This window comes from Accipiter gentilis, chromosome Z (assembly GCF_929443795.1).
Source record: "Accipiter gentilis chromosome Z, bAccGen1.1, whole genome shotgun sequence".
NCBI classification, from domain to species: Eukaryota; Metazoa; Chordata; class Aves; order Accipitriformes; family Accipitridae; genus Astur; species Astur gentilis.
This window is the reverse complement of record NC_064919.1, coordinates 35,525,084-35,548,432: the sequence shown is the minus strand read 5'-3', so window position 1 is coordinate 35,548,432 and position 23,349 is coordinate 35,525,084. Positions and strand designations below refer to the sequence as shown.

Sequence of the window (23,349 nt, the reverse complement as noted above, 5' to 3'; positions counted from 1 at the left end):
ACTCAGACCTGCGCACTCTTGTGCTGGGGTTTTTGGGGCGCAAATTCTATTTTGATAAAGATCTTAAGCTTCCTCTTCATCATAAACATCATGAACCTTAGATGGTCTTCTGGCAGGCTGGTCTCCTGCTGTTATGCAGTACAGGCCCTTCTGAGGTTTCTTGTTGTCTCACAATGAATGAATGGATGTAACACCAGAGCTTTCAAAAGCAAGCTGTGGTGCTCCTTGCCTGGAGGCAGCAGGACTTCTGTGCTCACAAGAATGAGGCAGTCCTCTGCAGTCTTCCTCCCAGGCCTTATGAAACAGGCAGCAAACTCACGATTTGAAATCCCTTTACTGTCTCTAGCAATATTCCAACGTTAGGTATTAAAGTCAAGTTTTGCTGTTGTCATTCGGGGTAGTGCAATTTGGAGAGGTTTGGAAGGGACCCAGCAGCACCTTCTAACAAGTGATTTTTTCCTTCTTGCAGAAAGCAGGCTTTTGCGGTGGTGTTCCTGGCCTGGTATTTGAGACATCTTGTTTCAATCCAGTTCTGTCATAGAGTGCTTTATGCATGGTATGCTTCATGCATGGTTTGCTTCCACTTATGAGAGGATTAAAAACCAAAATAAAACCCCGAGTTCTCTCAAGATATGCTTCTGAGCCCTCCCTCCCCCCTTCCCTGGGACTGACATTGTTACCGTTCTTGCTGCTCCATCCTTCTGTTGATGAAAAGTCAGGGAAATGAATCCCAACACAGAAAAACATGGGATACTGAATTGCATCCTGAGCCAGGAACGCTTTCACTGAAACCAAAAGTGTCGGAAACAAATCAGAAGATGACTTATGGTGAAAGGAAGTCAGGATGACTTCATGTATGTAATGAGCTACCAAGGCCCATTAAAAGACTGGAGGGGGTTTGCTAGTAGACTATTGAGTTTTTAGATATTTAAGCATCGGAAGAGGGATGAGTCTCAGGTATCCATGTCTGTATTATTTCCCTGTAACCCACCCAATTCACTGCCTTGTGCAGCTGCAGAGAGGCATTTTTATATCCCAACTTCCCACATAGCCTTACCTGCCCCTGTTTCATTCACACCTCTTGCAGTATCTGAGTGCCTACTGATCTTTATTAATGTACTCACCTTCACGGCATCAGCATCAGCTGGGAAAGGGAGACACAAAGACATCAAGTGATGAGCCCGAGGCTACAGGAGAGGTCTGCAGTGGAGCAGCAGTGTGTTGGCCCCAGGCAGGTGTCCACATCTTTGAACCATCCCTCTCATACCTGGAAGCCCCTGGAGCAAAGCTGGGGGGATGTGGTGGGCCCTACAATCGGGAGAGGTGGCCAGACAAACCTGCCTCTGTCTAACATTTCCAATGCCTACTGAATGTTTTTTGCCCAAGGTCTGCATTCCTCCAGGACTTAATATTTAAAACTAGAATACAGTTAAGAGCTGTCAGAAAAGTAATTAAAATCAAGGGACATCTTATCACTATTTCTGGGACTGTGGCAGACTCTTTTTTTTTTTTTTTCTTTTGGCAGGGCACAGGCTTCAGGCCTGTGATTCCTTCTTCAAAGTATTGTGGTGTAAAATACCTGCTCACCCATTTATTTGTCTCCCACTTGATTACTGTCAGCTGAGGCAGCTAGATAAAACAATTCAGTAGCTTCTGTCATAGGCTTTATTTCTAGTTTTGACTGCTCTAGCAAGGGTCTCAGAAAATCTGTACTGGTGCTGGATTTTCTTCCAGTTTATTTTTAGTGTATCTAAGGTAAACAAGGACTGAGTATTAGATGGAGATTATGGCAGTAGGTGTCAGAAAAACAGCTTTTTTAGGTGCTCTGTGTGGGGGAGTGCAAGCTCCATCCATTTCACACATTCATAATTTAAATAGTAATTAGAAATTCTAAATAATCTTTCCCTGGGCACTAGCTAATCTTCATTAAACATCTAAATACCAGCGACTAAAACTGGGTCAGTTCCTCAGTGGCCCCTGGTGGGAGGAAGGAGCCGTGCCAAACTTCAGCAGCGCAGGATCTGGCCTCACTGGCTCAGAGAAGAAGCCAGTTTGCTGCATGCTAAGGGTTGCACACAGAAGGCTCCGTCCTCCATGCGAGGCAGGAGAGCTCCTTCAGCAGCCAAGGAGCTGTGCTGTCCTGCAAGCAAGGAGACTGGTCCTTCAGTTCTGGTGGGAGAGCAGGGCGAGTCAGGGAGCAGGGATATGAGGAGGTGTCTGCCTGTGCTGTTCTGCAATTACAGATGCCAGTGACCAGGTCCTGAGGCTAGCGTTCAGAGGTACATGATCACTGTAGCAGCGTGTCTTGGCCATGGGAACCACTGGGTGGCTGAAGGACAAATCCTGCTTTTGCAGCTCCAGTCCTCTGTCTCCAGGTCCCTGCTTTCCCACCTGCTAATATCTTCCTGGGTTTTCTTGCCCACTCCATCCCAGTGTCCTCAGGTTTTCTTTTCACTTCAAGCCCCATGTCCCGTTCTGTTCTCCCTGCAAGTGCTTCTCTCACTAGCCATCCCCAGCCCACCTTTAGCCCCTTCACTTTTTTTTCTCCTGGAAGCCACCAAACTTTTGTTTCAGGGCTATGGGAATCAGCACTGCTCTCCCTAGACAGCCCTTCAGTCCCTTACTGCTGGAGACGTTGAGGAGAGTCAAAGAGCTCCTGTTCTGCAGTTCTGACACAGCCAAAACCCAGTGGAAGCCAAACAGGGTTTTCGTAACCTCTATGTGAGGTTAGGGGCCTCCTGCCCCTAACACCTCTGCTGATGAAGAAAGGCATCTCTGGAGACTCTTTCGCTCCATGCAACTAAACCCATCTAGCCAAGCAGCTTCACCGTTAATGAAAAAGGCTCTATGAGCCAAGGGAACACACCTTCGGAGGAACAGCAAAACACTGAGACATGCAGCAAAATACTTGGGTCCACAGCATGGGAGCTGCCTGTGTGCAGAGGTCCTGCTTGATGGGCTGGCTGGTCCTTTTCCCCCTAACTGTATTTAGTGATTTGCCACAGTGGCTGCAGCCTCTGCTTCAGAAGTGGCAGTGGTTCCCAGATAAAGCAAACCATCTTATGCAAATGCGCTGAAATGGTTTGCAGTAAAGAGTAATACAAGCAAGAAAACATGGTTCAGCTTGGCTTATTTAGTGTATTAAAAAAAGTGGCAGTAAAGAAAGCAGAAATTTGCTGTGCCCATGGGAGGGAGAGGAGAAAGGAAGGAGCCTTTGCAACTCCACATGCCTCTGCTAGTAAGATTACACAGGTGCTGTTATTAATTGCTTCTATTCACCATCCATCTTCAGCTGTTCAATCTTGTTAGAACAGCTCTGCAGAACAGGGACCCTGCTGTGGGAGCAGGGAGCATGTACAGGACCTTGCAGAACAAGGAGGTGGCCCCATAAGAGGTGCTGCACTGGGATGTACTGTTTGCATAGCTCATAATACATAATGAGATTTCCTTCATCCCTCCCTACTCTGCATTCCCCCTAAGCTGTCCCTATAAGGCAAAGCATACGTTATTAGCCACTCTGCTCCAGATAGTCTTAGCAGTCCTGAGAGTCCTCCATCCCGGGTATGAGCAAGGGACTGTGTGCATGTGTGATGGCGACCTCCATTTCCACAGTGAAGACTTTAGCAACCTCTTCTGTGTGAAACTGACCCTTCAACACACCCTGTGGCTTACGTATCAGGGAGGCCAAGGAACCTGGTGATGGGTGAAACTGTTGGCATAAAGTTAAAGGGGCAGTTTCCTATCCCCAGGAGAGAAGCTTAAGAGCAGAAGGTTAGAGAGAAGAAAGCAAGCAAAAAAACCCCATCTTTGCTTTATGAAACCCCATTCACCCCACCCAGCTCAGTAAAGCATTAGCATCACAAGGCTTTTCTTGGCACTAGGACAGTGAGAGAGCCAAGAAGGCATGCCCAGCACTACTTGCAGCTACTCAGCTAAAGAGCAGGCACAGAGCAAGCAAAGCTTGAGCAAAGATTTGGATGGGCTTTGCTTGCTTTTGGGGATGTGAGATAATATTCCTCAGAAGAAGAGCAAGGCTTAGCACCCCACAAGGAAGACAAACAAGTTTTTCTTACTTAAAAAGAAAAACTTTATTTTGATACATTAAAAAAACTATACATTTCTTAGACTAAAATACAGTTTTGCATCAGTATCCTGGCACAATGTCAGTTTACACAGAAAATCTAAGATTAGATCAGCACTGTTAATTTCCCTTCTCTTCCTGCATTCACAGCTTGCAGTATAAAACATTTCAAGTTCTAAAGACAACAATAAACAGTGTCACATTTACTTTTCCCATTCCAAAAGGAGGTGGCATTCCACTGGAAAAAGGAGCACTTTTTAGTTGATCTTGATTCAATGTAAATCACTAAGCCAGTCCAGGGGTTTGATTGCCCTGTTAGATGTATGAGTGAAAGAAGATGAAAAATCTGTTTCCAGATGAAGCTTTGATGGACTATGACAATGCAAGTACTGTCAAGTCTTTAAAATCTGTTCAGAAGATTCTCCTTTTTCCTTGGGATAATTGCTATAATCAGCAACACAATTCACCGTATAGAAATAATTCCTTTCTATAGGTATAGGATTCCACCTTCTTTCTTGCTCAGAAGAGCTCCAGAGCAAAATAAAAGCAGGGCACAGGGGATGTTGCTGTGAGATGTCTGTGAATTGGAATGTGAATTTTCTTAACTACTGTGAAGATCCTGCAGATTTTCTACCTGTGAAATCCTGTTCTCCATGGATCCACCTAACTTCTGGCAGCTGCTTTCTAGCCTACATTAGAAATTAAACCACCTTTCTGTTTCCTCCTCCCTCACTCTACTAGGAGACACTATCGCATTGTCTGTGGCTCTGTTTTTCTAGTAAGAGATATTCTCCCTTTTCAGTTTGAGCAGGGAGGGACCCAATCAATACTAATACTGGAGCACAAGCAATATTTATTTGAGAGTTAAAAATTACGACTTTCATAGGAACTCCAGTCAGTGCCCAACTTCTGCTGGGTTTCAGGAGTAATCAGCTTCGTAATCTCACAAAACCTTCCTGAAATACTCCCTAGCTCCCCCTATTTCACTCAAGCCAGAGGGGAGTGGTGGTGTGCTTGAGGAATGGTAGCCACCCATGCTGCCAAAATCTTCCATTACATACTTAAGAGAGGCCAGAGCTGTCTCTAAAGTTACTGAAATTAGGCTAGTTCTGCTATAGTCAGCTGGTACTTTTGCTCTGAATTCTTGAAACTTTGGTTCTAAGGGGAGTCCCATGTTTCTGTAGAAAAGTACCAAATGCTTAAAACACCAAATTCTGCTCATCATATTCACATATGATGACTTGACCTCAGTGAGACAGGGGAACAGAAATCTGATCGTGTTTGCTGGTTCTCTGCTAGTTCTCTTTTAACAGATCTCCGTCAAATGAATGCCATAGTTTAGCCTCCAAATGGGTAAATTTAGATGGATTCATGCTACCTATTGTCCCTAGAAATATTTTCATAATCCTAATGTCTCTGAAGAGCTTTGGCTTGATTGCATCAGCTTGCAAACACTGCAAGACACATCACAGCTCCATCCCAGACCAGAAATTCTGCCTTTTATACATGACTTGCATCACAAGAGAGAAGTTCCATCTCTTCTCTCACCTCTCTAAATACAAAAGAAAAAAAATACCTTGAGAACAGTATTTGCTACAGAACACAAGAAATACAAATTTACTAGTCTCCATAATCTCTTGTTATGTGATGGAAGCAGAGATGAAATAGTTGAAAGAGCATTTAAAAATGAAATATTTAGAGTAAACTTCCATCATCCAAACAAACAAGCTGAGTGCAAGAAATGCTTCAAATAAGTCTGTTGAGTTTTGTTTTGGGAAATGCAAGGGTTTTTTTTTCCACAAAGATGAAATAGGATTTCTGTGGTGATAATGTGACACACAAGCTGTTCAAGAAACAATGGACTAGTGATGTTTAGATTTAGTAAACAGTATCTGCACAGGCAAAGCCATGATTTAAAAAACAAGGATGCTGTTAGGTATCTACTTTTAGATCTTAAAAGTGTTTCTTAAAATGACTGTGCCATGCTCAATACAGCGTGTAATATGCACTCGGAACCAAATGATCACTGGATGGTGATGATGAGTATATGTCTGCTACATGCATTTTATTCTGACTCTATAACATACATTCATAGAATACATCATAACCACTCAGAGCAAACCACTAAAGTGCATGCCCTGAGGGCACATTAAGTATGTTGTCTCCAACACTGGCTGCTCAATTGCCAGAACACTGATACAGAAAGGGCTCATTTTTGCTTTATATCCCCATTTTGTGCTGAAAGAGTAAGAGCTAGCATCCCCTGCTCCCTCCATGAAAGGGAGCACTGTGGAACAGGCTAATTGCCTGCTGTGAAAAAAGCCCTTTCAGAAAGAAGTAACCACCCTGAGAAGGTGCTGTACAGAAACGCAGGGAGCAAGTCTTGGATTAACTCTTGGGTAAGTGGACCTTTGTACTGGGTTACGCTGGGATGGAGTTAATTTTCTTCACAGCAGCCTGCATAGTGCTGTGTTTTAGATTTGCAACCAAAACAGAGTTGATAACACAACAATGTTTTACCTGTTGCTAAGCAGCGCTTGCACAGGGTCAAGGCCTTCTCTGTTTCTCACTCTGCCACCCCAGCAGAGTAGACTGGGGTTGGGCAAGAGGGTGGGAGGGCACACAGCCAGGACAGCTGACCTGAACAGACTGAAGAAATATTCTATACCATATAATGTCATACTCAGCAACAGAACTGGCATGTGTGTGTGTAGTTCGAAAGTAGCCATTGCTTGAGATTGGCTGGGCATTTGCCTGCTGGTGGGAGGTGGTGAGTGATTGCCTTTGCATCACTTGGGTTTCTTTTTTTTCTTTACTTAATGAACTGTCTTTTATCTCAACACTTTTGACCTTCCAATGCTCTCTCCCATCCTGCTGGAGCTACTGAGCAAGCAACAGAGGAAGGGCTTACCTGCCAGCCAGCGTCAACCTACCACAACGTGTAACTGGGTTTTTGACTTTAAGTTCTCCCTTCTATGACATGCTTTCCTAATGCAGAAAGTCCTTGGGTTACCATGCGAAGCTAAGGCCACACGTAAAACCCCATCCTGTTTTTGGCAGCTGGGAGTGTGAACACAAGCTACTGGAAGGCTGAAGATGCAATTCTAAGATGGCCATACCATATGTTTAGTCTAGCTATGGAGCAGCACTGAAACTGTAGAAGTGATGGGCTGCACTCCTAACCACAGCAAGCACAGTGATGGAGTTATCATACAAAAATAACCACCTCAGAACTTCAGCTCAGCTCTCAACTCCCCCTCCCATTCAGTCCAGGTGATATCCTGAATCATTGCCTCCAGAAACTGGAGATTGGTGGGACAAAGGGGAGCTGACTCTCTGCCACTTGGCACTCCTTTGCTGAAAGAGCAATACAGAAATGAGCGGTAAAGGAACAAAAAAAAAATCTCTAGGGCTGGAAGAAGCAATGAAGGCAACACACTGCTGCTCAACTGCCAAATAGAGAGTAAAATAATGTGGAAAAAAATTAAATCATTTAAAGAACGGCTTGCCTTTTTTCCTTTGAAACCTAGCTGATCAGAGGCTATCATGCAAATGATTTGCAGAAACCAAATGCTGGGAACCAGTAATCCCACTGACTTTGTTTTGAAACCCAAATTGTCCAGCCTGAATCTCCAATCCTCAAGCACTACTTGTTTCAGTGGACTTTGCAAGAAGATGATTTCTCTGTCTCAGCTGTCTCATTTGCTGCTCCTGCAAGTGTTACTCCCAGTGCAGCATCACTCTCTAGTTAGTCTAGACTGCTTCCCACAAAGCAGTCCATATACTGGCTTTAATAACCAGCTGGCAAAGAAAGTACTTAATCCATCACAACTGGCAGATCCCAGCACCACTACTGCCAACTACGGATTTACATGTCAAATGTTCTCCCACTCCACTATCCCCACTAGGGAAGGAAAGCAGAGTCTAAGTTTGTCCTGAAAGGTTGTCTCTTCAGACGTCAGTCTTCTGCTTATCTCCTTGCACAAGACAGAGCTGGAAGAGGGCAGCTCATAGTTTGGTTGCAAATGAACTTCAAAGGACATTCAAAAGCTTTAAAGGGCCACTGGAAAGCCTGCATGTTGATGTAATGCCTTTTTGGCATGACTGAAAAGCTGTGCATGCCAGATATACACTCAAGAATGGTGCACATGATTTTATTAAGAACTTTGTAATGATATAGATTTGTCACTTAAACATTACAACTACGCATAGAAAAGTGTTGCCTGTATATCTTAAACACCATGTAAATAAAACAAATTTATTTTTAAAACAGGATAAACTGCTATAAAAATGGTGCACAGTCAAGTCATATAAAAATACAAAATTTGTTTCCAACTGCAGTCCTAGTTGCAATTACAGAGAAAAGCCCCCACCCAGGACTTCCAGTGAGCAGAGAACACAAACTTGTGGAACTGGTCGTGGCAGAAACTTGTTGTCAAAATGAGCAGAACCCAAGGCTTCAACCAAAACACCTCCAATAACTTCCAAACAAGGTGGAAATTAGTTTCTCTGGAAGCAACTGGGTATGTGGTAAGTCTTTTAGCTTTGGAATCCAGTTTCCAGGATTCATCTAAGCTAGTTTTTAAATTTCTGTTGCTAAACCCCACTTATCTACACAAATATCAGTGTTCAGTGCCACTGCTGTCTTGAGACACTGGTACAGCAGGAATGCCTCCCCTCCATGAACTTAAGGCTGCTCCAATGCTATTCTACATAGTCTGACCTCTAACCTACACTGAGGCCTCACCAGTGCTCCAGTCTGAATCCCCTAGGTTGAAGCTCTAGTCCAGTTAGCACTTAAATGGATGTGTAACTTAACAACTTCCATACTTAGACAGCCCTCCTGATGTCAGTGGAGCTACTGGTATGGTTCATTAAATGAGTGTCTAAGTGCTTGCAGGATTGGATAATTCTGACTCCCTGCCTCCCCAGCAGCCATCATTTCTAAATGTATTTTTATTTTCATACCTTTCATATAGTTTGAGTTCTGTGATATGAAAAGAGTAAATCCTTTTAATTGGCTTACTGAAAGAAAACTAAACAAATTTAAGTTATCAAATGACTTCTGGAAGCAGAAGTGAAATATTTCACTATTGCCAAAAGGTAAGAGCACTGGTTAGCTACATGATACTACATATCTTTTTTTTTAACCTTCGGCAGCAATTTAAAAGTCTGATTCTCTGAAAGGAAGCACGGATAACTGCTTACTTATTAAACCTTGATAACACGACTTGTGCATGTCTCTACCTAGACATACCTCCACTCCATCACAGCTTCTACAAAGCTTCTGTAGAAGGGCTTTTCTCTTTCAAAAGATTTTCTTGAATGGAGTGATCGAACCATTGAGGCATTATTTATTTGTACAGAGCTTCTATTTAGTGCAATAAGTTTAAAAATTCTGCTCTGAAATATTAACTTTACATTAACAAAAATAGTTTTCTTAAAAAAATTGTAACAAAAGGAGTATATAGCATAGACAGATCATTAATTCTTAGCAAATACACTTTTAAGCATTTACCATTACAATATGCTGAACAATTGAATATTAGCATTCATATCTGGTGAGCTTCCAGACTGAAAAGAAATGTAAGTCTATAATAAGAAGAAGAAGAACAAGAAGAAGAAAAGACCACGTTCTCTTGTAATTATTTGATAACTTTAGGTAACTATCGTGGCAGTTACACTTCCAAAGAAATGTTCCTCTGCCCTTTCCTTTTTTAGCCACCTGCTACAGTACATACAAATATGGATGAAACGACAGGCAAGGAGTGGTCCCTTCCACCTCCCAGAGCTCTCTGGCATTAAATGAAATGAAGCATACAGTACTTTTTTGTACAGTAGTACAGTTCATTTCTCTTCCCATCTTCAGCATCGTTGTATTTAGTCATGAATTAATCATGAGTATGGCTAAGACTGAGCTTTAACAATCTGTTATTTCAATTGCTCATATGGAGAATCCATACCCTTCAAAGAAGCACTGCTGAAGTGTGAAGGAAGCTACTGAACTCAATGGGAGGATAGAGGGCAATGGGTATGAGGGATAAATAGGGTAAACCAGGAAGTTAATTGCATATAAAAATTATCTGTCCCCATTTTGTAGTTTCTGTTTAATAGGAGATGCAAGGGCTCCCACATACCTGAATACCTGAGGAGTTGGTTATTGTGGTATCTGATACTGATAAACAAAACTGTGCCCCGCCAGGGCTGTAAAGTAAAATGACTGCTTACAAACCCATTTGAACTGAATGAACTCTCACTGAAACCACCTTTTGAAAAACTAAGTTTGAGAATTTTCTTGATTTGAAGGTTTTACTTACATGAAACTGTCCTGAATTTAATGCAAATTTAAACAAACTAAACAAGTAAAATTCTCAGCAGATTAGCAGTGTCATGGGAAATCTGTCTCTAAACGCAGTCATCATTTCAGATTATCTTTACAGTGATACCTCCTCCAGATTGTAAAATAACAAGCAGATAAGAATCAACATTTCCATGACCACAATGAATAATTAAAAAAATGGAACAATGATAAAGCTGCTTGTAAAAGCCACCCGTATGAAAAGAGTACATGTTTCACAAAAATAATTGTTAAAAAAAGTATTAAATCCCTGTTCCTTTTCTCTGATTTTGGCTGTTTATTTTTTTTTTTTTATATATATATATATATGTGTGTGTATATATGTATATATATACTGTTTTGGAATGTCAATGGGTTCCAATATGGCTGGCTAGTTTCAAGATGAACTTGCTCCAGAGGCCTAGAAAACAAAGCCATACAGTACAGTCTTAGACAAATGCCAAAGGACAAGGAGAAAGTGAGTCAAAGGGGACACTGGAAACCATAAAGAAAGAAGTGTGAAAAGTTTTTTTTTTCTTGTGCCTTGATACAAGAACAGAAGGTCCAAAATGTTTCCTCATCTCTGATATTAATACCTATTTAAAATACAGCTGCACTTAGGGCATTTCACTTTTCAAACTAATTGTCATGTCTAAGAAATACCTGCATTTCAAGGAGACTGAACTAAAACAGTTTAGACTCTATTTTCAGAAAAAGAAGAAGAAAAAAGTATCTATTTTTCAGACACCCAATTTTGGGACTGTAGGCGCTACTAGTACAGAATAGACTTATGAATGATCCTATTCCAGATGTAATGGAGGCCTTTATCTGTACTTTGGGGAAAGGTATCAGAAATTTCATGGAGGTAACTGCTGTGTCACATCCTTGTCAGGAAGTGAGATCCTAGTTATTTCAGAATCTATTCAACTGGAGCTGAACGCCCAAAAACGGAAGACCACTTGAGAAAACAAGGCCCAATCAGTTCCAAACAAGACAATCACATGAGCAGCAGAACTGGGAGTAATTCAGCAGGTGACACTCAGGCTGAGCCCCAAGTGCTCAGCATCTTCTCCAGCAGTCCAGAGAGGACTTTCAGCCAGTGCCAGGCTCAAGCACCTAGAGTTAAGTTCCTAAAAGAGCAAGACTACCCTTGACTTGCAAGTACTTGCTTTACCCTTTTACAAGATGGGGTCAGTAAAGGTTTTAACTTCCAAGCTTTACGCAGTCAAGTACAAAAGTATATGTAGCAGTCTGTGCTAGAACTGACAAGAGCGTAAGCGGAAAACCACTTAAGGTAAACCAGTTGTTTGAATTAGAGGTTAATAGAAAAATTTGGACTGAGATTTTTTGTGCATGTGACTAGAGGGTTTGCACACCCAATTCTCAATTATTGTAACAGCAGCTTTACATCTACAGTGTTTAGACCACTCTGAAAATCCCAACATCAGTGTCTGAACAGCTAGAATTACTCCCAGAAGAAAACAGTAAATGAGCATAGAATTAGGTTTTTCTAGATAAACACAGCAGCGTTTAGGCATAAGCAAATCTAGAAACTAGTATGCTATAATGAAATAGCAAACCACGCAAAGCTACACATCTATCCACTTTGCAGCAGGAACCCATTCCAGCTTGGTCAAAAAGTACTCATGCAACATGGCTTCACATACATCATTGAAAAAAAATAATCTACTGTTAGCATACACTTATTTAGATTCCATTAAGTTAAAAAATTGTCCCCACGGTAAGGAACTGAGTCAGGCCCCAAATACTTTGAGAAAGTAATGATGGAAAAATATTTTATTTCACAAAGTCATATCACACGATGACAAGTCATACCTTGCCCAGCCTGGCTCTCCATCATATGCTCTCAGTTCTCCACCTTCCAAACTTATCCTCCTATCTGTTATCTGTACCATGTATAGCTGTTCCTTATTCCAGGCTACTCAGACATGCAATGCCTTCCTAACAGGCACACCATAAGTAAAACAGGCTGCAGAAGCATAAATGATGCATTGTTCACTGTCTGTGTATCTGACAGTGTGAGATGGAAAGAGCACACAAGAGACAAGCAACATAAGTAGTTGGCAATAAAAACAAACAACTGGGAGAAATGTCATTTGAGCAGGTTGAAAGGAATCACTGTATCCAGTTCCTTGGCACTGTATAAAATAATTCGGTAAGAGCTTTAAATGCCTGGTCCTACTTTGCAACAATAGATGTGCTCAGTAGTGTTCTTCAGGCTTTTACAGTGAACCCAAGATGAACAAAAATTGTTCAGCTCAGGGCTGAAAAGAGAATTAAAGCCAGAGCAGCCCAATGAATTCCAGAGCCATTGTCCTGGTTTCAGCCATCTTATTTTAAGAGTACTCAGCAATTGGGGCTGTCTGTGTATACCACTAAGCATGCACTACTAATCCTAATGAAATGATACTGCATTTGTTTCATATGACACAGTTCCTTTCATCTTACTTTTACAGGAGATGGTCTCAGCTGTGACAAAAACTCTGCCATCCAGGTGATAGGCAAGCTCACAAACAGAAAAAGCAGAACATCTTGAGTGATACAGAGAACAAAAACTTCTCCTGAAGAAGTGCAGTCAGTAAAGACAAAGAGGGAGAAGAAGTAAAAGTGAAACTCTTGGAGGATCGCCACCTCCTCATCTGCACCTACCATTGGTTTTAGCTCTCTGCCCTCAGCTCCACCTCCCCGGACAGCTTCTTTCATAGATTTCCTACTATTCTCCACAAACTCCTGAAAAACAGTAATGAAGTGAAAAGTGCTTTCTTAGTGCAGACTCTAAACATCAAATCTCAAGACAAAACTTCAAGATGTAACTGCTCAAAATGTCAACACAACTTGCTCCTCCCACTTCTCTTGCTCAGACTTGTCCACAAGGTATCAAAAAAGCCTGCCAAATAGCCACAAGGGTCTCCCTCATGTAGTTCTGGAAGACAGACAGGTATTTGCCTCATGTGCTGTTACAACTTTTCCATTTACCATACAATGCCCTCCTTTACGGGGAAGGCAGGTAGAAGGGTGGTTGTCAAAAAAACCCAAACCAAACAAAACTGAACCTCAGAGATCCCAGTTATTACATCCTATCCTGTGAACTATGTGGGATATTTGAACTCCATCAAACAGAGGCACTTGGAGATAATTACTTGCAATGTCTTGTTGATTTCTCTAACTTCCCTCAATTCAAACTCTTAAAATTTTCACTGGATCACAGTCATCTGTTCACAAAGATTAGCAAAGGTGCTAATTCAATTTCATGTAATTTTTTTCTCTTAAAAGCAAGCATTCTGTAGCAAGTTTCAGTAAACTTGACCTGTCGGCGTTTTGTGATACTGACTGCTGACTAAAGAAACCCACAATGCTTTTACGATTTATCTGTGCTGTTTTCCGAGACAGCATGCTGCATGTTATTCTTATTCTGTGCTAAAAAGCAACCCATTTTATTTATTATATACTCTAGATTCTGTAGTGTTTTATGAAAAATTTAACGTTAAGTTCTTGGCATGGTTTTCCAACAAGTAATCAGAAAAAAAAGTTATGCTAAGAAGTCATGAGGTCTTCCTCTAGCCTACACATGGGGGTACATTTTACAGGGACATATTCTACCCACTTAAAAACATTGTCAAGAAAATTACCTACTTGACAACAAACTGGAGGGCTTGAGCAGCAGAACTTTTACATCTTGGTCTCTAGCTACAGTGAACAGGGAATAAGATGGAACAAGCAAATAAGAACTGAATTGTGCAAAGGGCCTTGACATAGCATCTAGGCTCTGGGACAGAACATAAAACCTATTGTTTCTGTGCATGACAGACTGAGAGTCAAATTCTGGTGGCTGCCTTTCCGAAAGAAGAAAAACTCCAGTGTAGTCACTATCTGTGTGCGTGGTAGAATACTCTGATATTTTTTCTCTTTCCCATCCCAGGAGAGGTTCCTCTTAGGAAAGTACAAAACTCAAGCTGTTACCCCTTGTTTTGCTCCTTTCCATTCTGCACTGTATAATATTCAAGAAATGATACCCAAGAGTATGATTCTGCAAGATGACTGCTCATCTAACAGCCAGCAAATAGAAGCCAATACCAATGATGCCAAGGGAAGGAAGCATCATTATTTATCTGATGCTCATCAGATCACACTGTTGGCTGATCAAGCCATGAACAAGACAGCAAGGTAACCCAGGTAAAAAAAAAATTACCATATTAAACTCAGCTAGTGAGTTAATTCCACTGTCAAAATACACATTTTATGGAACCATATCCTTAGACTTACAAGACCAAGGGGAAACTTACCATGAGAACTTTATCCATGTAGAATTCCCTCCCAGGGCTCCCATCATTGTATTTTGTATCGATGGCAAAACACAAGAAAAGGACATCAACAACCATTTCATAAATGGACAGGAAGCAGTGAGCAACCAGGAATGAAAAGAGGCAGACAATGATGAGTGGCAGCACCCAGATGGTGTAATCTCGTTGGTAATTCAGCAACATAATCCCAGCCAAACCTGTACTGCAGACAATCAGGACCTGAAGAAGAAAACAGTAGACAACTCTAATGCCAGAAGCCTTTTGATCTTTTTTGTTTTGCTTTGGTTTGATTTAATTTTTTTAACCTACATGCTTCTTGCTCTACCAGGGCTAGAACTTAGAGGTTACAGATTCTTGTGGTAAAGACAACTTTACCTGCTGGATTCCCCACAGCCCCAAGTGTAAATGACATTTATCCATTGGTCCAGAATGTGCAAATCAGAATAGTTTCAAACACATCCTTCAACACAAAAGGTATTTTTCAGAGCAAATTACATTTTTATACTGCTGTCATAGTTCTAGTGTTATAGAATATTCCTGTAAACAAGAACTTTATCCTGTCAATTATAAAAACCCCAGAACTTGATGCTACCATTCAACTAACATGCAATTGTTTTATTTAGTTGGGGAGAGGGAAGAAGGTAGGCCTTAGGAGGACGGAAGTTTTTAATTTTGCTGGTGGGAACAACTTCCAAGCTTGTCTTATCTCTGTCTCATCTCCATACAAGGGAAAGTAGATCAGAATTCACATGAGGCACTTCATGTAACAGTCTCCACAGAACTACACTATGTGTGACGCCCTAACAGGTATTTCACTGGGTACCAGTTTGGTCTTTGGGAATAACAAAAGGACTAAAACAATTGTTGTGGCCACTCAATGTTTTGAACATTTCTGAACCTACTATTATGAACTGCAGCTAAACAGGAAACTGTAAAATAGGTCATCTTTACTGTATTATGAAAATACCAGCTTGGACTGGTGGAGGAGACAGGCTAGCAGCCTAGCACTGTTTTAGCTGATACTATATTTTATATACGGCACTGTTCATTTTAACTTTTCTGTCACCTGTGCATTTCTCTAATAATTTGAAAGACATCTTTTCAGGGATGCCTTTTCCTAACACCTTTCAGACTCCTCCATAAAACCAGGTTACGTAATTTCACGGTCTCCCAAGCACCTATATCTTCATTATGTGTTTATTTCTTCTCACACCTTATTGACTTAATTACTGGATTAAAAGTTCAGCCCACTGTACTCTGACTTAATAAAAGTAGAGGAATGTAGTAAGGAAGACAGTTCAGTCCAACCAGTGTCTGAATGCTTAGCCACAGGTGGTTTAAGTGTATTGGCATTAATTGTTTTAGTATATAATGGCACAAAATCCTTCAAAGGACAGGAATAACTCACTGGATTAAGTTTCCATAAAGTAGATCTTCATCAGCTGGACACCCAAAAAGCTAACTGACCACAGCAATTATTCCAGTCTCCTTTTAATTCTCAGAGTAGTTGCTTAAGCTGGCAAGTTCCTCATAGCAGGCTTCTGTACTACCTTCCAGTACAATTTTGTCATAAATGGTGATCAATAATGTGTCAATTTTCAACATAAACCTGGAGAGCCTTTACTACTTACTAAATAGAATTTAGAGAAAATGCTTCCTTTCCTTACAATTCTAGGTTTTAACCACAAAACCAATCAAAAGCTTAGAACTTCCAATCACCTTTCTCTTGACTCCCTAAAAATAAATTAATGTAAAAGGCATCATCATCTTCAGCTATTCCTTTCTAATCACTTTTACTTAACATAAGTAGATCATCTGTTTATCTTCCCTATCCTGGACAGTCCCTTCCTGACACGATGCAGCTAGATCTGAGAAAGTGCATGCTAAGAAACAGGAATTTTAAGGCATTTTGTATTTGGGGTGCAAGCCATTGCTAAGGAAAGCTTGGTACTATGTAGGTCCATAACAACTGTATACAGCAGACATACCTTTCCTAGAAACAGCATAAAATCCCCAACTGTGTTTATGGCAGCCACTCGCAAAGCATTTTCCACTAGAATAACAAAGGCATCCTTTGCTGACGTGCAGAAGTTGGTGCTGTTGATAGCTGTGGCTGTATATGCGTTCTGGGAAAAGGAGATTGAAAATTTACTCCTGGAATGATCATATATGTCAGACGGAGCCAGGGGAAGGAGGGGTGAGATACAGCTTCTGAATAAGTCACACAAGTCATATGATGCTAATGAACAAAGATTCCCTTGAGAGTTGTTGAATCAAGCAGTATGTACCAGCTGACAGAAGCCTATACGAGGTAGAGAATTCTATTCTCCTCCCTTGCTCATCATTTATGCATTAAGAAGTTTATTCCAAAAAACTACTTAAACAGAATTTGCAATACCTCTGCACGAGGAGGTGAGCCGTGGCATAACTACAGCAATTAAGTAGTTAGGAAAAATATTCTGGAAATCCAGAAGAGTTTGAGAGTCATACAAGCCCACCAAGATAATTTCTAGATACTTCACTAGACTGTATTCAAGGTTAGCCAGGACAATTTTCAAGGATTACACTGGAGTTTTTTAAATGCTTTCTTCTGATTTTACTTTCTATATTTCCACAAGCAAAAAAATGAACAGTGAAAAAGATATTTACGTATGTATTTAACAGAGGTGGAACCACAGGCCAATAAAACCTCTTTTGTAAAGGGACCTGATAAGCTAGTGTGTTGCAGCTTGTGTAGATGATGATGATGACAATGTGATGTTATGTACAGTTTTTCAGCTGTGTGAACCTTAAATATTGCACCTAGAAAAGCTTCACTCTCTTTTCATAGCAAACATATTTTGAAACTCAAATGTAGTTTGACAGAGTGAGCATAAGGGGGAACATCTCCAACCACTAAAGAAATTGTTATAAAGTTGAGATAACGTATTCAGAAAGATGAATACTGGCTATTTTTCACCTTTGCAATGTAAACAAAGACTAATGCAGTGATTTCCAATGTAATTTCAGTAATGGAGACAAGACTGAAGTACTGTCATTCAATTTCAGTTCCAAAGTATGATATGTGTTAGCCTCGGACTGCATTCTGGGAATATATATATTATCAGCCCTTACATAAAACTTGAATATTGAAAATCTTACCTGATTTAAGTAGGTCAGGCACTTTTCTAGACACCAAAGGCAGCAGATGCAGGCTTTAAGCATACAGCGAGCACAAGCATTTTCCTAGGAAAGCACAGAATGTGGGGAAAAAATATAAAAAGTAAAACCAACAGACTGTAAGAAAACAAGTATTCCTTTGTGTTTCAGTAACTGATACTCAGCTTGGTAACTTAAGCAGTGCTGCTCAATCCCACAGTGCTTTAAAGACCAAATATTCCAAATCAAGACTTTCTGCCTCCCATACAGATTAAATTAAATTAGCTGTAAACACATCAGGTCTTGAATTTCAGTAAGAAAATGGAAACTATTTCTCTTACTTTTCCTTTGAGTTGTGTATGAATATACATAAGGATCATTCGTGGTATCTTCACTAGTGTGATAATGAAAGACCCCTTTGCTACTGTTCCTAGGTGGTAACAAACAAGGCGATTAACAGATGCCAGAATAGGAGTAAACGGCAGATTCCTTTTCTCCCTGTTGAAAAGAGAAAAATAATAAAGGAGAATGATCAGTATGTATGTAATGCCATCTAGAAGTGCTACAAATTCCCAATAAACGAACATGCCAAAGGAGTGTATTATCCTTATACTAGCTTTCGGGGTATATTGTTTAATCCACATTGACTGCGCAAGTCACAGTTTTGGTTCTAATGCAGTAACAGGAATAGGATAAGGAATCAGTATGTCTTAAGGGTAGTCTTACTAGCAGTTGGCTGCATTACCACTATCACCAGCTAGCAGTTTCTATACAACTACATTTGATGGTGTGCAATTCAAAACCTTCCAAAAAAGTGAGAAACAATGCTAATGTTTTATTAGTCAGATTACTGATAAACTTGCTTTCCCCTTCTCTCCTGTTCTGTTGGACATCTTTGTGGAGACTTTGGAGTATAGGGTATTACTATTTTTATTTATTAGGTAAATTCTTTCCTCAGATGTTTCACATTTCTGATTTAGCTATTATATCCTCAAGGAACCAAGTATTAAGCCTTAAAACAAGCTATTTTATTCCAACGTGGCTAGAATATTTTTGATCTATCAGATGAATACTCACTTGCACACCTTTGAAGCAATTCCCTCTTAAAGCTTTTATTTATATTTCCCATCAAGGAAGCCACTTCTGTTTCTCTCTCAAAGAACAGCTCTATTTAACACTTAAAGAATGGCTCTTTTTCTTTATTAGAAATATTAATGTAACGATAAGCATATTAAAGGAACAAGTGCTAACATTCCAAACATAAAATATCTCCCCAGCTTGGGAGAAAGTTACTTTCATGTGAGTTTCATTCAAAAAAGATAAAAAAGCAGAGTCTTCATTCCATGAAACTAACATCTGCGTAACTTAATCCTGAGATGTTAATAATTAATATAGGTTTACCCTGTATTTTCTTCCAATTAACTTTTAGAGCTCAGGTGGGGGAAGATAAATTCTATTCCCCTTTGGGCATAATCACATAAATGGTCTGAGCCTTACACCCAGGCAACCCAACCACTTCCTCCTTTTGAGATAAATATAACTGAGGACAGAGTATGCAATGCAGAACACCATGAGGTCTGCTATTGCCTGAGTTGAAAGGAATCCATCCGGCTAAGGTGAATGAACAGTGAACATATATAAAACATTTCTCCATGGGTAACTTAAATCTCATTTGCTGTGGAAAGCTGTTAATACAAGAAATAATGGGGAAGTCCAAATTAATGCCCTTTCTAAGTCACTTTCCAGATTAGATTTGTACCTTAAAATACAAAAAAGGGTAGCAGGAGGGAGAAATGGGTATTTACTACCTTAAAATAGAATTCCTGTTATGGAATGATAGGGTACAGTTAAAAGAAAAATCGTTTACCCTCAGGTGATAGAACATACATAAACTTACAGATGAAGCATATATATTGCCAAACAATCTATTTAAATGTGAAGCTATCCTCTCTCTTCTGTATTTTCCTAGTTCTTTACTCTATCTAGTTTAATTATTAACAAGATTATATCCCTGTAACATCTTGTAATAGCTTCATAGATGTATTTCATTGGTATACTGGAGGACTTAATCATTAATAAAATAACAGAATTTCTGTCAGCACAGTAAATTAATTTCTTGCCTTTGATATTGTTCTAAAGACTAGGGCAGATAAAGAGTCAAATGTAATTCAGATAGTCTCAATTAAAAAGACAAACGAATTAAACATTTGTGATCTGAATCATGCACTTGAAAAATATCCGCATGCATTATTCAAAATGGCATTTTAAAAAAACCAACCAGACTCTGAAATGCACATGGCAAGAATAGAGTATGGTTGCTGGATATCACGATAAATTTTTATATAGGACATTCTTCATATGAAAGGCTGAAAAAAACACTAGCCGAACTACATGTGTATTTAGGATACTAATGTTTTTTTTCTTAGGGATAGCATCATGCCAACATTTTGGTTTTCCTTTCTTAAGTAAACCACCACTGCTAGATATCTTGTCAACATTCTCTACTCATGTTGCTCTTTATCCTGAGGAGTTGTATTATTATTGGTTGGAAAAGACTTCGAGAACATTTGAAATAAAATTACTTATCTAGCTCCTGAACAATGATATGGTGGGGTTTTAGGGGTTTTTTTGAAGAAATGTATCATGAACTACTAGATCTAGGATGACATGTGGAGAAGCTTCATTAAACTGTACTTTTACAAAACAGGTATTATTGTACTTGCTTCTTTTCCTTACCAAAAATATTGCCACAGTTCTGCTCTACATACCAGTATGTAATACTTCAGATCACTGAAGTACCATTTATTCTCATGAAATACCAACAAAGCATCTGATACCAATTTTTTTCTGAAAAACTTGGGTCCTACATGGCTAAAATAAGAACTTTAATTTTCACTTATTTAAAGTAAACTTAAGCAATCTTAATTTCAGAAAAATTTTCAAATACTAAAGACTAAAACCCCAAAGCTAAGTTTGTGATTCTGAAATCATTTTCTTACCTCTGTGAAGCAAAATTCTTGTGCCTGAAGGTTGGTAAAACCATTGCTTAATAATTAGTATTGCCTTCTTGAACAGCTAGCAGATACATGCAGAATAGCCAGAGTAAAGTATGCCCTGATACACAATTTAGTACAAAAACATAGCAATGAAATAAGGAGCTTTAATGCACATATATTTTGTATCACTCTTTATTTGTACATGATCTTGTCAGAATCCATATGTAAATGATGAATCTAATAAGATCTTAAGTAATCTTGTGTAAGAAAGATTAATGAAGCACTGTAAATAATTTAAACAGCACTGTTTTGCAATTAAGATAATAATCGATTGCTTTCAATATTTTTTTAATCTCCACCAAAGTTATCAGCATTAATTATTACCGTCATAGATGACATTCCAGGTGCATCCTGCTTTGTAAACAACCCTCTGTGTCTGTACAATGTGCACAAGTTACAAGGCAAACAAGACTTTAAGTCCTAAATATCAAGAATATCATCTATAACCAGCAAACCAGATTATTTTAGAACTTGGTATGATTTGAAAAGAGTCAATACAATTTCAACTGCTCTCCAGCTTTCAGGACAGAAGCAAGAATTCTCCCCAAAAATTCTGTCCCTCATTATTTCCACTAATTCCATTTCTAGGCTACTCTCAGTAGAGCTGTCTAATTTGTTCTTACCTTGTAAAATAGTATGTCACAACAGCCCCTGCTACTGTCATCTGCTGACAAGCTAGGATAAACTCGCTGATCCAGATGAGTCCCACTACATGGTACCACCACATGTATTTCAAAGGACCTAACATCCGAAATTCAACAAATCCTTCTTCATTTGGGACAGGACTACCTAGAAATAAATGAGGGTAAAAAAAGGAAATGGTGCTTATGCCATCTCAGAAAGAAGAAAGCATATGGCATCTGGCCCTATTTGCACAAAGATTTTGTTTAACTGGTATCAGTGAAGATACTGAGTCCATGTAAGGCTAAAAGCATAAATTAGCCTTTGCAGAATCAAGGCCAATTGAAGATTTCCATCAGTAAAGTATAATATCAGCCTAAGTTCTGCTACAAATTTAGTCCCTGTGCAGTGGTCTTTAACTCACAGAGTGAAGCATGGGACTGAGATTTAACTCACTTTCAGAGGCAAACATTTTCTGCACATAGGTCAACATGTAACGAAAACTAAAAATTTCAACAGTAATGATAACAAGAACACGTCAATTCTATTACCTCCATCCCTCACTAAGAATTCAGGCTATGAAATATAAAATACTTAGCTTGTCTTAACCTGAAATAGCTCTGTCACCTGAAACACTGCTACTTTTGGATCAACAGTAAACAATAAATTTCAAAAGCCTAAGGTTTTAATAATGAATGATGGTCTCTATTTCCTACAACTTACTGCAAAATAACACAGAAATCTCCCATTTTGAAAAGGAGTTGCTGCGTTTCTCTGCTGAAGTAACTAAGACTGGACCTACAGGATCGACTAACTCTAGAAGCTCTTGTCAGACCATGAACACAAATGAAACTCTCATCTTCTACACTCTTCACAGCAGGCAGAAATCGAGAGTACATGGGCTGCTCTCAGAATACAGTGTACAAACAGCAGAAAAATCTCCCTAATAATCCTAGAAAATGCTGGAGTAATACTGGACACCTAAGTTATGAACAATTGAAAACTACTTCCAGTATATTTACATTTTGGGAGACAGTAATTGTGTGCAACAGCCCTTTCATTACTATGTCTTCACCTGTGTGAGTACTGGCTGCAATACAATACTTTATGAGATTAGCTGCAAGATTAGGCTGTTTTTAACCTCTTTGTGTAAAATTAGAGGGAATTATTTGAAAAATTGTTATAGCAGCCTTATTAATGGTGCCTTGTGGTTTGCAACATGCCAACTTATATCAAATCAAAAAGCTGGCCTAAGGCACAAGTAACATACTGGGAATGCAGACTCAAACGCACAACAACTTTCTTGAAATTAGTGTTTTGAAGTCACCGAAGCAGACAAGAACAGAAGCACAATATGTGGTGGGTTTTTTCCCTAGAGGTTCCCACATGATTTTTAACCAACGCTGCCTGAAACCTTGCAAAAATGGAGTGGAATTTGTTTAAAATAAGACTGGTAAATGCTTACCTGTAGTACCAAGGAAAAGCAGGACTGTGATCCAGTATATCCAGAAGAGGATAAGCACAAAGAATGTCCAAAATGGCTGGAAGACTAGCAGTGGCAGGTGAATGAAGACCTTGCCGGCCACGTGGAACAAGGCAATGGTGAGAGCTACTCGTTTGCGCATAATTAACATTATCAAGAACAAGATAACCTAGAGGGAGATGTTTCCAAATCACATTTTAGACAACTGAAAAATAAGAAAGCTATCATTTTGCACAGCTAGGATATTCAAACACAGCAAATTGACACATGCTCGATCTATAAGATCACAAGATCAAAATATAAAACATCTA

General features: G+C 39.6%; 1 protein-coding gene across 5 annotated transcripts in view; it reads right to left on the bottom strand.

Annotated features, from left to right (window-relative positions):
- Nucleotides 1-4,100: 4,100 nt before the first annotated feature.
- SLC44A1 (solute carrier family 44 member 1) overlaps nucleotides 4,101-23,349 on the bottom strand; it is a 72,676-nt gene continuing 53,427 nt past the window's right edge. Inside the window, exons 9-16 of one of the 5 annotated variants that reach the window (XM_049795266.1) lie at nucleotides 23,021-23,207; nucleotides 21,558-21,723; nucleotides 18,220-18,376; nucleotides 17,882-17,965; nucleotides 16,729-16,866; nucleotides 14,723-14,959; nucleotides 13,089-13,169; nucleotides 4,101-12,945 (exon numbers count right to left, since the gene is read on the bottom strand). In XM_049795266.1, the coding sequence (XP_049651223.1) occupies nucleotides 12,835-12,945; nucleotides 13,089-13,169; nucleotides 14,723-14,959; nucleotides 16,729-16,866; nucleotides 17,882-17,965; nucleotides 18,220-18,376; nucleotides 21,558-21,723; nucleotides 23,021-23,207 (1,161 nt within the window). In that variant the 3' untranslated portion in view covers nucleotides 4,101-12,834. Of the gene's footprint in view, nucleotides 13,170-14,722; nucleotides 14,960-16,728; nucleotides 16,867-17,881; nucleotides 17,966-18,219; nucleotides 18,377-21,557; nucleotides 21,724-23,020; nucleotides 23,208-23,349 lie in introns of all 5 variants that reach the window. The other 4 variants (XM_049795269.1, XM_049795267.1, XM_049795268.1 and 1 more) reach the window with 4 other exon arrangements.